The sequence below is a fragment of the Podarcis vaucheri genome (genome assembly GCF_965113315.1).
Source record: "Podarcis vaucheri genome assembly, chromosome: 16".
In the NCBI taxonomy this organism is placed as follows: Eukaryota; Metazoa; Chordata; class Lepidosauria; order Squamata; family Lacertidae; genus Podarcis; species Podarcis vaucheri.
In genome coordinates this window covers 3,171,432-3,183,964 of record NC_138754.1, presented here as the reverse complement: position 1 = coordinate 3,183,964, position 12,533 = coordinate 3,171,432, and the positions used below count along the sequence as shown (strand labels likewise).

General features: G+C 50.4%; 2 protein-coding genes across 4 annotated transcripts in view; one reads left to right on the top strand and one right to left on the bottom strand.

Annotated features, from left to right (window-relative positions):
- The window catches only part of POGZ (pogo transposable element derived with ZNF domain), a 35,587-nt gene extending 31,955 nt beyond the window's left edge, over positions 1 to 3,632 (top strand). For all 3 annotated transcript variants that reach the window (XM_082202044.1, XM_082202045.1, XM_082202046.1), the window contains one exon: positions 484 to 3,632. In XM_082202044.1, coding sequence (XP_082058170.1) covers positions 484 to 2,107 — 1,624 coding nt within the window. In that variant the 3' untranslated portion in view covers positions 2,108 to 3,632. The remainder of the gene's footprint in view (positions 1 to 483) is intronic.
- A 1,618-nt stretch (positions 3,633 to 5,250) lies between these two features.
- Positions 5,251 to 12,242, bottom strand: PSMB4 (proteasome 20S subunit beta 4). Its single transcript, XM_082202551.1, has 7 exons — positions 12,074 to 12,242; positions 10,456 to 10,662; positions 9,184 to 9,330; positions 7,722 to 7,803; positions 7,408 to 7,524; positions 6,668 to 6,756; positions 5,251 to 5,408 (listed from the first exon to the last, which is right to left on the bottom strand). The coding sequence occupies exons 1-7, from the start codon at positions 12,199 to 12,201 to the stop codon at positions 5,396 to 5,398; spliced, it is 783 nt and encodes a 260-aa protein (XP_082058677.1). The 5' UTR covers positions 12,202 to 12,242; the 3' UTR covers positions 5,251 to 5,395.
- Between the last annotated feature and the right edge of the window lie 291 nt (positions 12,243 to 12,533).

The window sequence follows — 12,533 nt, the reverse complement described above, 5'->3', positions numbered from 1 at the left end:
TCCCATCTGGTCAGATTCTCTTCTTCTGCCCCTCATCCCGTGTGTGAGGGGGTTTTCTCTTTCTTTTACTGCAAAACTGGCCCTGTTACAAGTGCCACATCATACCCATTCCACATTTATGAGAAATCTTTTATTGTAGCAGCACCCACACTCTGAGACTCCCTGTGCATTGACAGGGAAGTTGACTTCACTGTACTCTTCTTGCTTCCTGCTAAAAACATTTTTGTTCAGCCCCCCCAGACGTGCAGAATGTAGATACATGTTTTAATCTGCTTTTAGTTAATTGCTGTGATTTTTCTCTTTTGAATCATCTTGAGAGTTGTTTTGTATGGTTTTTACTAATAATTTTATTTCTTTATTCTCTTTGTAAACTGCTTTTGAGATCCCCCCCCCTTAAGCGGTGTGTAAACTTGATGAGATAAAGAAAGAAATAAAAATACTCAAGGATCTTCCCTGTCTTTCTTTTTTCCTCCCACCCTTCAGGCCTGCCCAGCCATTTGACAGAGATGTGAAGGCCCCCAGCTCCACCTACCCGCCAATCAAAGCTGCTACCGTGAACACAGCCTCGCCTCTGCCTGAGGACGAGAAAGAGAAGGAGGCGCCTGAAACCGGCAACAGACCCCCTGTCGTCGCTTCAACTCCGGCTCCCGCCACTCTCCAGGAGGACGAAGACGAGTGCTTGAACGTGGAAGATGAGGACGAGCAGCCGCCGGCGAAGGAAGCGCCTGAGCCGGCGAGCCGAAAGGAGCAGCTCTCGGTGAAGAAGCTACGGGTGGTCCTCTTCGCTCTGTGCTGCAACACCGAGCAGGCGGCGGAGCACTTCAAGAACCCCCCGCGGCGGATCCGGCGCTGGCTTCGGCGGTTCCAGGCTTTCCAGGAGGAGAATGTGGCCTCCCTGTCAGAGGGGAAGTACCTGAGCTTTGAGGCGGAGGAGAAACTGGCAGAGTGGGTGCTCACCCAGCGGGAGCAGCAGCTGCCAGTCAACGAGGAGACCCTCTTCCAGAAGGCCACGAAGATCGGGCGGTCCTTGGAAGGCGGCTTCAAGATCTCCTACGAGTGGGCCGTCCGCTTCATGCTCCGGCACAACCTCAGCACACACAACCGCCGGGCGGTGGCCCACCCTCTGCCCAAGGACGTCGAGGGCAGTGCCAGCTGCTTCATTGAGTTCGTGCAGCGGCAGATCCACACCCAGGATCTGCCTCTATCCATGATCGCCGCCATCGACGAGATCTCCCTCTTCCTGGATGTGGAAGTGCTCTGCAGCGACGACCGGAAGGAGAACGCCTTGCAGACGGTGGGGACGGGGGAGCCCTGGTGCGACGTGGTCCTGGCCATCTTGGCTGACGGGAGCGTGCTGCCCACCCTCGTCTTCTACCGGGGCCGGGTGGAGCAGGCCGCCAACGTCCCGGAGACGATTGTCCTGGAGGTGAAGGAGGGCGGCTACAGCGACGACGAGATCATGGAGTCTTGGTCCTCCACGGTGTGGCACAAGCACATAAAGAGCCAGAACAGCAAAGGCATGCTGGTCCTGGATTGCCACCGGACGCACCTCTCGGAAGAGGTCCTCTCCGTGCTGAGCTCCTCCAACACGCTGCCGGCCGTCGTCCCCGCCGGCTGCAGCTCCAAAAACCAGCCGCTGGACGTTTGCATCAAAAGGACCGTGAAAAACTTCTTGCACAAAAAGTGGAAGGAGCAGGCCAAGGAGATGGCCGACTCCACGTGCGACTCGGACATCCTCCTCCAGCTGGTCTTGTGCTGGCTGGCCGAGGCGCTCGAGGTCATCAGCGACTGCCCCGAACTGGTCCAGCAGTCCTTCCTGGTGGCCAGTGTGCTGCCGGGCCCCGATGGCACGGCCAACACGCCCACCCGCAACGCCGACATGCAGGAGGAGCTCATTGCCTCGCTGGAGGAGCAGCTGAAGCTCAACAACGAGCCCCAGGAGGAAGAGGAGGAGGAGGAAGAGGCAGAGCTGCAGGACGGGGCATCGGTCGCGCCAGCCGAGGAATCCGCCAACCCTGAGGTCCTCCACCAGCTCTTTGAAGGGGAGAGCGAGACAGAATCGTTCTACGGCTTTGAGGATGCTGACTTGGATCTGATGGAAGTCTGAGTGCTTTCCCGCTTGATCCAGAGAAAGAGTTCTTTTCCTCTCTCTTTTATATATATATAGATATATATAGATATATATATAAAAGAAAATCAATGTTGGATGAGACCATTTTCACTTCCCTGTGGATCTGTGGGTACAAGAGATTAGTAGGTGAACACGCAGACTAATAGCCATTTTATGCTGTCTGTTCATTTCTTTAAAAAGAAAAAAATGTGCTTAATTTGTTTTTGTTTTTTCTTAAATCACTGTGTTGCTATTTTCTGAAGATACATTGTGGGTGAATTATTTTTTGCTTTTCATTTTCTTTACCTCACTGTATTATAGTTTCTGGGTTGTGTTTGTTTTATACTGTGCAAAAAATGGTTTTTAATTAAGCCACATCATCAATGTGACCTTTTTTCTTTTGAAAAAACCAAGGAACACCAATATGTAGCTAAAGAATGAAAATCTCTACACCCCACCCCCACTTTTTTAAAAATTTGTCATAACACAGACCTCCCCTACCCTTCCCCATTTTAACACTTGGATCCAGAAATGTTGATTTCTAGGTGATAACATCTTTTCTTTCTTTTAAGGTATGAATGTTTCCTTTAACACATTGAACGTTCTATAGCCGCCCTTTGAAAAATTGAGGTTTCCTTATTAACAAAGAGGACAGCAATTAAAGGCCGACACCGTTGTTTAGGGACAGGAAAGGGGTTGATCCGGCCTCTTGGTCACCAGCAAATGGATCTTTATAGACATAGAAGTGCCATGCTTTGGGTTGACCAGTGATCCACTTTGGTCGAGAGTTACCTGGACTTCCAGGCAGCTGCCGCAACTTCCTCACTTCCTCGTCCGTTGGCTAAACTACTGGGCACCTGCTCCTTCAGATTCCTAACAAGAGTATAAACTGTGGAAGCTTCAAGCCTTTTGACAACTCCGTTCAGGTTGGCAACATCCTTTCTGGTTGGTTGGCTCGTTGGTTGCAAGCTAATCCTCTCCTGGACCATTGACTTTAAACCTTCTAGAAACTTATCGATAGCTACAGAATCCTGCTTTCTCTGACGGCGCCAAGACACACTACGTACCCCGAATTTGCTACTTCGGTTGAACCCAGCTGCACACTCAAGAAAACAAGGGAGAACTTGTTTTTATTTTTCACTGCCAGCGTAAAAAACAGAGACAAAAAAAGACAAAAAGAGAGATGTTTTTTCTACTGTTTGCATGTTTGAGAGTTTTTTAAAAATCGTAACGTATTATGGTCTGAACAATGAAAAGCATTTTGACATGACGAAAGAACGTGGGAGCCTCCTCCCTCCCCCGCCCTTCATGCCACTTCTGGTTTTACTTTTTTCCGTTGAAGTTTTAAGACTCTCCTCTGTGGCCGACGCCTTCCCTCCCTTTCCCCGAAGCCCCCAATATGCCCACCCCGCTCCCCACCCCAGTGACTCAAGGGAAGAAGGAAACAGGGTGGGCTGACCTGTAAATGATTAATCTCTAAAATGTACATACGTGGAACATTTAATAAAGCCAGGGAAATGGATTTATAAACGCTGTGTTTTTATTATGGAGAATGACAGCTGGATGGGGCAGGTTGAAGTTTTGTGCGCATTGTAAATTAACAGGAGCTTCAGGCAGGCTGCCCAATACACCTGGTGTCCTCCATCCAGGTGTTTTCATCTTCCATCAGCCCAAGGCAGCACAGCTGTATGATGCTGAGGTTAGCGGGAGGGTATGGATGCTGATGGAGTCTAAAGTAGCTGTGGGTGCAGCAAAAGGGGGCACTCGGCTGCATTTTCAGTTGTGGGGTCCAGAGGAACGTTATTTGGGCCAGATCCCCAAAGAGAGTCTTGTCTCTTCTGTACATTTGGAATACTGTGTACAGTTCTGGTTGCCACATCTCAAAAAGGATATTGGCAGAGTCAGAAGAGGCTCGGAAAAGGTCCACCAAGAGGTGACCTTGTAGACAAGCATAAAATGAGCATGATCTGGAGCAACTGGATAGTTTTTTCCTCCCTGTTATACACTAGATTCCCTTTCTTCCTTCCTTGGATGCACAGATTACCACCCCAGCCCCTCCACAGAGTGGATCGTGCCATCCCACCATCTTTTCCCTTCCCCGTCCAAGGGGCTCATCTTCCTCCCCATCGCCACCCCAACCATTTTAGCTGACTCTTCCCCTCTTGCTTTTCCTTCTCTGCAGACACTGCAGTGTCCCCTTCTCCCACCCTCCCCTCAAGATGGTAAGCAGCTCTCAAACTTGGTGCCGGGGTGCTTTGAATATTAGATAGTCAACATGGCGCTTATTCAGATGTTTTGAATGCCTCTCAGTGGCCCCATGTGTTGGTAGTTGTACTGGCTGCTCCTGAGCTTATCAGGGGTTTAAGAATGAGATTGGTAACAGCAAGGGTGGCAAACTCTGAGCCTGTATCTATCTGCCTGTCAAATTGCAGAAAGTGGGCTTCCAATCTCTGCCACTTTTTTCTTCTCATCTACTACGCAAGCAAAGTGTCCATGTGCATTCTCTGGATCTGTGTTGGCACTGAACCACACAGGCCCAAACAGCACCATTTATTAGCATAGCTGTCAACTTTTCCTTTTGTTAAAGGGAAATTCCCTTATTCCGAATAGGATTCCTCGCAAGAAAAGGGAAAAGTCGACAGCTATGTTCATTAGTGATTACGTTAATTTCCCCCTAAAGGACGGACCCATTCACACAGTCACTAAACACATGACTGATATGCCACATTCAGTTTAGCCCTCAGCCCCAGAGTCTGACCAATTCCCCCTACATCAAATAATACATTCCCCTGGTGGTAGAAAATCAGTGCCAAGAAAGGCTGGACTGCAGGCTTCTTCCTTGATGTGTCAGCTTTCTACAATGCAGTGAATTTTCTGGGATCTTTCAGTAGATGGAGAAGCATTTTTTTAAAAATGCACCTCCCACTCTCTTTAATTTTAAGTGTCGTCCCATCCCCCGACACACACAAACAGCCTCACCACAAGATTAGTCTGACAAGCTCAGAAAGGGGAGAAGCCAGCAATGCTTTAAGATGACGCAGGATCAGGAATGCCCGATTCAGGTCGACAGGAAGCTTATAGCAGAGAAAACTGGAAAGTTACAGTGAAAGTATAAGAATCATGACATGTACATACAGGCAAAGAGTCTAAACCTCATTTATTCTGTTTACAAAAAAAGAAAACGTGGTCTGAGGAGCTGCCGAAACATTAGGCATCAAACAGCATTGCAAGGGATTTGGGATTATCTCTTGACGGGAACAGAGACTGCCCACGAGCTCTTGAGCTTCATTCAAAGCCACTGCAGAGAGAGGAGGAAATGGGGGGAAATTAGGTTGGCAGTACCCAAATTAGCAGGAGATAAGAGCTGCACGATATCTAGAAATGGTTACAGAACAGGAAATCATTTTAAGACAAAATGAAGCACAGTATTTAGGGCATGAATATGGAATTACTACAGCCTTTGGGCCCAGGGATACGAGATACATTTAACCATGTTCAGAATGTCGCTATGAGAAGGTTTGGTAAGTGGTCGCAGAGGTGTGCGTGCCTCTTGCTAGGAGCCAGTCATTCCCTCTAAAACCTGCATATTCCTTTCAAGGTTCATATATAAACACCCAAAACCTAGCTAATCTGGAGGGTATGAGGCTGGGGGACCTTTTATACATCGAAGACCACATACCCTTGTGGGGAGCTTTAGGTGTGCCATGGATAAGATGTTCACTGCCCAGTAGGCTAGAGGCCAAGCAAAGGTCAAGGTTGTTTCTACACATCCTTCTATAGGTATCATTGCAGTTCAGGGATGGCTTTTGGCCAGGAAAACACACTTGAGGGCACAGGCAAGAAGTTAAGAAGAAACTTGGCCCAATGACCCATCTAGCCAAGTGTCTGGTCTCACAGATCATGGCTGGTAGTGGATGTAGCATGCTGAAGAGGTGTAACCTGGGAGGAGCTCTAAAGGGGCTAGATGGCTCCCTGGGCAAGAAAAGGAAAATCTAGTGGCCTTTTCGGCTCCTGTTCCCAAAGGGACCGTGTGAGGTGAGCCGAGCCAAGAAAATGGGAGCAGAACAAAGAGTTCTAGGATAACCTGAAAGATGTTATTTATTTGGTTTATTTCCCCATCTTTCATGCTAAGGTCCCAAGGCAGACGATGCCAATTTAAAAACACATGACTCAAACACAGTCCAAAACATGACAATCCCAAAAATAGAGAGACCCTAAAAATGCGCTCGCAAGTGTGGTGAAGAGGCAAGTCTTGAGCCGAAATCTGCATAGCTGGCCTCGCCTCTGGGAAGCGGGTTCCATAACTTAGGGGAACAAAGGAACCCCCTTTTGTAAGCCGCTACTAACCCCAAAACTTCTGAGGGAGGTGGAGCTTCCATGAGGGCCCTCTCTGATGTTCTTGGCAGCCGAGGGGGTTTCTCTGAGGGTGTCCAGACAGTGCAGGGTCCAAAAATGCCACCTTCCCAAAGGTCATGTAGGTAGCTTGGGAGTTTCCCTGTACTGTGCCAGCCGCAAACTGCTTCAATGGAAACCCCATCCAAAGGGAGCTGTGCTTACCTGACCAGGTGTGCTATTTCCCAGTTGGTCTCGGAGGAGATGGGCCCTTCTACTTCCACGCCTTTCTCTGTCACCGTCGTGAGCTCGTACTGAGAGAAAGAAGAGTGATAGGTTAGACCAGGGGTCTGCAACCCACGGCTCCGGAGCCGCATGTGGCTCTTTTACACCTTTGCCGCGGCTCCGGGGCGGATACTAGCGAGGGGAGGGGGTGCATTGTGCGCCCCGACACTCGCCACTGTGGCGGGCGCTGTACTGGCTGTGACGTCGCATGGGGGCGGTGTGTGCGTTAGTCACGCACCGTCCCAACGTCACCTTCCCGCCCGCCCGCCCACTACATTGTAAGGGGCATGTACGCTGGTCACTGCATTGAAAGGGGGCATGTACGCTGGTCACTGTTTTGAAGGGGAGTGAAGAACACACACACACAAAAAGGTAACTTTTTTATTTCTATGAGGAGTAATTCTGAGGGATCAAACAAAGAAATAATAAAAAAATGACAAAAAAGTTATTTTTATAATGATGAGTTTTGCAGCTCCCAGGTTTTTTTTCTTCGGAAACGGGTCCAAGTGGCTCTTTTTGTCTTAAAGGTTGCAGACCCCTGGGTCAGACCCTCTTGCCAGACACATTTGCCTTAAACAGGGCCTCCTGAGGCTGTCTACCAGCATCAGTTGTGACCTTTGGCCAGGGCTGGTTCCACCCTTCCATGGTTCTAAAGCCACGATGTACAGTGGGAGACTTACCCTGTTGAACGAGCGGGCGTCTCTGTAGTAGAGGATTTTCATGCAGCGTTCAAGGAGGCGTCTGGCCTCCTGCTTAGACAGGACGGGCTTATTTTCCAAGGCTTCCCTCATCAGTGGCTGTGATAGAGCGGGAGAAATAAAACGGTCAGCTGTGCGGCCGCAAGCAGTGGGAACTGAGAAGGCCAGAAGAGTCCTGCCCATGGCTCATCGGGCCCCCTGGTCTCACAGTGGCCAACCAAAAGCGGCTGGGCACAGACCGGATCTTTGGCACCTCTTAGCATGAGACGTGTGCCGCCTCCGCCTGAGACACTTACCTGCGCCACGTAAGAACCGTATCCCGTCGCCAGAGAAGCGGCTTCATACGCCACACCGAGCATGTCAACATAACCTAGGAAACTGAGAGGGGAGGAGGCTTTAGTAATAATAATAATAATAATAATAATAATAATAATAATAATAATAATAATAATATTTATTTATACCCCACCCTCCCCAGCCAAGACGGGGCTCAGGGCGGCTAACACCAGGTATAAAAACAATGGATTACAATACAACTTAAAAACAAGATTAAGTACAACATTAAAATGCAGCCTCATTTCAGTAGAAACTCAAAAACTTTTTGGGGATGAAAACGTCAAATCTTCACCAAGGCCAACTATCCAGACTGCTCCTACGTGGGCCAGAAAAAAGCCAGGGAAGTCCCCAAATAGGAGTTCCATCACAGAAAGAGAAAGGAAAAAGGAAAGAGGGGGAGGGGAATCAAGTTGATTCCAAGCCAAAGGCCAGGTGGAACAACTCTGTCTTACAGGCCCTGCAGAAAGAAATCAGATCCCGCAGGGCCCTGGTCTCATGAGACAGAGCGTTCCACCAGGCCGGAGCCACTGTTGAAAAGGCCCTGCCTCTGGTTGAGGCTAATCTGACTTCCTTAGGGCCCGGGACCTCTAGGGTGTTGCTATTTATGGACCTTAAGGTCATCCGCGGGGCATATGTATTGAGATATCAATAAATAAGTAAATAAACAAAACCAAAAAAAGGAAAATCGGAAGAGCCCTCTAGCTGGAGCAGGCCAAGCACCCACGTAGACCAGCACCCTCTTGTCACAGCGGCCACCCAATTGCCTAAGTGGGAAAACGACAAGCAGGACTCTGTCACAAGAGCCTTCTCCCCTCCTGCAGTTTCCAGCAACTGGTGTTCGGAAGCATGGCTGCTTCTGGCAGGGAGGCAAGAGCAGAGCCAACATGAGTAAGGGAAAGGTAAAGGGACCCCTGACCATTAGGTCCAGTCGTGGCCGACTCTGGGATTGCGGCGCTCATCTCGCTTTACTGGCCAAGGGAGCCGGCGTACAGCTTCCGGGTCATGTGGCCAGCATGACTAAGCCGCTTCTGGCGAACCAGAGCAGCGCACGGAAACACCGTTTACCTTCCCGCCAGAGTGGTACCTATTTATCTACTTGTACTTTGACGTGCTTTTGAACTGCTAGATTGGCAGGAGTAGGGACCGAGCAACGGGAGCTCACCCCGTCGCGGGGATTCGAACCGCCAACCTTCTGATCGGCAAGTCCTAGGCTCAGTGGTTTAACCCACAGCGCCACCTGCGTCCCAGCCAACATGAGTAGTAGCCACTGAAAGCTTCATCTTCCATGATGAACCCTCTCCACATAAAAAGGCAGGCAGGCAGGCAGGGCACTTTAGCCAGAAGTCTCATCCCATCCCATCTGAATGCTGATTCCAACAGCGCTCCCAACCTTTCCGCCCATCGGACCCCAGGATGACTTACCTTTCTCCGTTGCTGAAGCCGCCTATCACCACGGTGTTCCAGAGGGGGTTCATCTTGGACCGGCGGCTGTACATGGCTCGAGTGAGCCAGGAGTGAATGGCCTTGGGGCTGTAGCTGTGGCCGTCTCCCAGGAGCTCCTCGTCGATCCTGCAGGGCGGAAGCCAGATTAGATGCAGCACCTAGTGCTCTACAGCAAAGAGTGGGGAACCTCAGGCTTGGGGCTGAATAGGGAACCCCCCATTTTGACGCCTGAATCCAGCAATAACCCAGACACACAGTCACAGACTACATAAGGGCCAACTAAGGAACCAGGCTAAGTTCATGTCGGCACACTATGCCAATCATTTGGGACTCCTTTCTCGGTCTGCAGTCACCCAGAAAGTCTTCCAAGCTCTTCTTTCTTGGTTCAGCTCATCTATTGGTGAATACCCATGCGGGAACAAACACCTCACCCATTCCTGTTCTACTTAAAGTATTTGCTAAAGAATTAACATTACAGTGGTACTTCTAGTTACGAACTTAATTCGTTCCGGAGGTCCGTTTTTAACCTGAAACTGTTCTTAACTAGAGACGTGCTTTCGCTAATGGGGCCTCTTGCTGCTGCTGCGCCACTGGCACACGATTTCCATTCTCATCCTGGGGCAAAGTTCTAGGTAATCGAGGTAACTCTTCCAGTTTAGAGGAGTTTGCAACCTGAAGCGTTTGTAACTCGAGGTACCACTGTACAACTTATGCAACTACCGGTCTAAGAAAAACAAAGTAAAACTGTATACACGGAATCATTCCATCTCTCTGCTCTTCAATCATCCGGACAGAGTAACAGCCACTATCAGAGAACGTCTAATATAGAAGTCTATTGCTAAGGAAACCCGGCTGCTGGGAGGCAAAACTATGCAAGAATCATTTTAAGCCTATTTTTAGATTACACTAACAGTTCAGGGCTCGGCGTTGGCTGCTGGATATCGGAGGGACACAGAGCCTGACAGACAGAAGCCCCCAGAATAACCTCCCGGACCCCCAGGGCCAGAGCTGGGACTCTCATAGGTGCCTCTGTCAGCCCAGCAGTGTAGGAGGTGCACCAGGAGGCAGGCTATGGGACAGAGGAGGAGGAGGAGTGTCTGTCTTCAGGTTTCTTCTTTAAGGTTCTACATTTCTCCAGGAGAGGGCAGAGCCTGGAGGAGGTGAATTGGAGACAGAGGCTTAAAAGGCCTCCATCTGCTCTTGTTGGGAGAAACTGCTCCCTGCCGTTGGTTTGGAGAACTTCAGACTTACACCATCTGCTCAATGACTTGCTTGAGGTACTGGAAGTCAGCATAGTCGCCCGAAGCCCCCAGCACGGTGCTGTCGTTGACCTTCATGATCCTGGAGATGTTGCGGAAGCGGGCGAGCGACCCATAGGAGCCCAGCATGTCGGCCGCAATCATCACCCCTCCGTTGAACTTCACCCCCAGGACTGAGGTGCCTGTCACCATGGGGCTCCTTTGAGGGGAACAAGAAGCATCAGAGGGTCGGTTTGCAGCTCCCCCTTCTCTGGGGGGAATAACTTGAGTTGGAAGAAATGGCAAAGCAGCCCCACATCTCCTGCTGTGGTTGAGTGCCTCTTCCTACTTGACTCCTTATTGGAGGAAAGGGCTGTAGATCAGTGGTATCTGATAGGCATGTAGAAGTTCCCAGGTTTAATTCCTGGCATCCTCAGACAGGGCTGGGAATGTCCCCTGCCTGAAACCCTGGAGAGCTGCTGCCAGTCAGTGTGGACAGCACTGAACTAAATGGACTGACTTGGTATAAGTCAGCCTCCTGCGCTAGCATTTTGTGCTCTCTCCCTTTGAGGCAGTCAAATCTAACCCCACAAAATGCTGCTTGTTCACACAAAACCTATTTCCCACTCTGCCCCCACCGCCCTGGGACAGACACACCACCCCAGGCTGAGCTAACAAGTCCCTCCTAACAAATAATACCAAACTGATGTAGATGATGTTGTAAGAGGGTATTATTTTCTATTAGGCTCCTTAGCTGCTTATTACCTGAAAGTCTCCAAGTGACTAACAACACATGTAACTCACAATAAAGGTAAAGGGACCCCTGACCATTAGGTCCAGTCGTGGCTGATTCTGGGGTTGTGGCGCTCATCTCACTTTATTGGCCGAGGGAGCCAGCGTACAGCTTCCAGGTCATGTGGCCAGCATGACTAAGCCGCTTCTGGCGAACCAGAGCAGCACACAGAAACGCAGTTTACCTTCCCGCCGGAGTGGTACCTATTTATCTACTTGCACTTTGACGCGCTTTCAAACTGCTAGGTTGGCAGGAGCTGGGACTGAGCAACGGGAGCTCCCCCCGTCGCAGGGATTCGAACTGCCGATCTTCTGATCAGCAAGCCCTAGGCTCAGTGGTTTAACCCACAGCGCCACCCGCGTCCCACCAGGTCACAATACCTATACCTAAAACCTTCATAAATAAAACTCACCTGTACCTAAAACCTTCATAAACAGCTGCAGCATATCTCTATACCCTCATCCCCGCCAGATCAGGATATGGTCTGTGAATTTGGTCCATTTATTTAGATGCTGATGGGCTAAATGGGGAAATCGGGATATAATTGGAAACTTGTTCATTGCTTGGGGGGGTGTGCTGGGAGTTGGTGTCCAGCAACATCCGGATGGGGCCACAGAGTCCCCCACCTCTGAAATAAATAAATGCCCATTTAAACAAGATATAATTTGTCTAATTTAGCCATTCTTCCCCCCCAACCCTCCCTCCTGCCCACCCCTACCCAGAGACGTCAGCAACCTGGTGTGACGTCAGCAAGGTGACATCACAGGCGCATTTTCTCTCCCCCCTTTGAGGCCTAACTGGGGGCGCTCAGCCTCCCCCCCCCCCACAGCCCCCTTACAGAGTCCTGGTGACGCCCTCGGCCTGGACCCCGGGTGCGTTTCCCGGGCAGGGCGGTGAGTAAAGCGCCCCCGGAGCGGGACCACCGGCCCAAAACGGCGGCAGCGAGAAGGGCGCCGGAACCTCCATCTTTCCCCGAAGAGCCGCAGCTTAGTCACTGAGCAGGAAGCGGAGCCGGCATTCTGCGCATGCGCGGCGCTCGGGGATTCGTTTTTTGTCCTCGGCGGCGAACCGTACAGGAGTCCGAAGACCGTGAGGAGCCGCCATGTTGTGTGTGGCGGAACTGAAGCATCTCTTTCACTTTTTAAAAAAGGTAATATATCATACGTCCTGGCAAGCGCAGAACGCAGAGAGCTACGAAAGTACTTTTTAATATTGGGAAGTTGTGGTGCGAAGGGAGCCGCAGGGGCGGTATAATTTAAGAGGGCATTTTTCCCGCCCCCCCGGTGTCGCCATCTTGA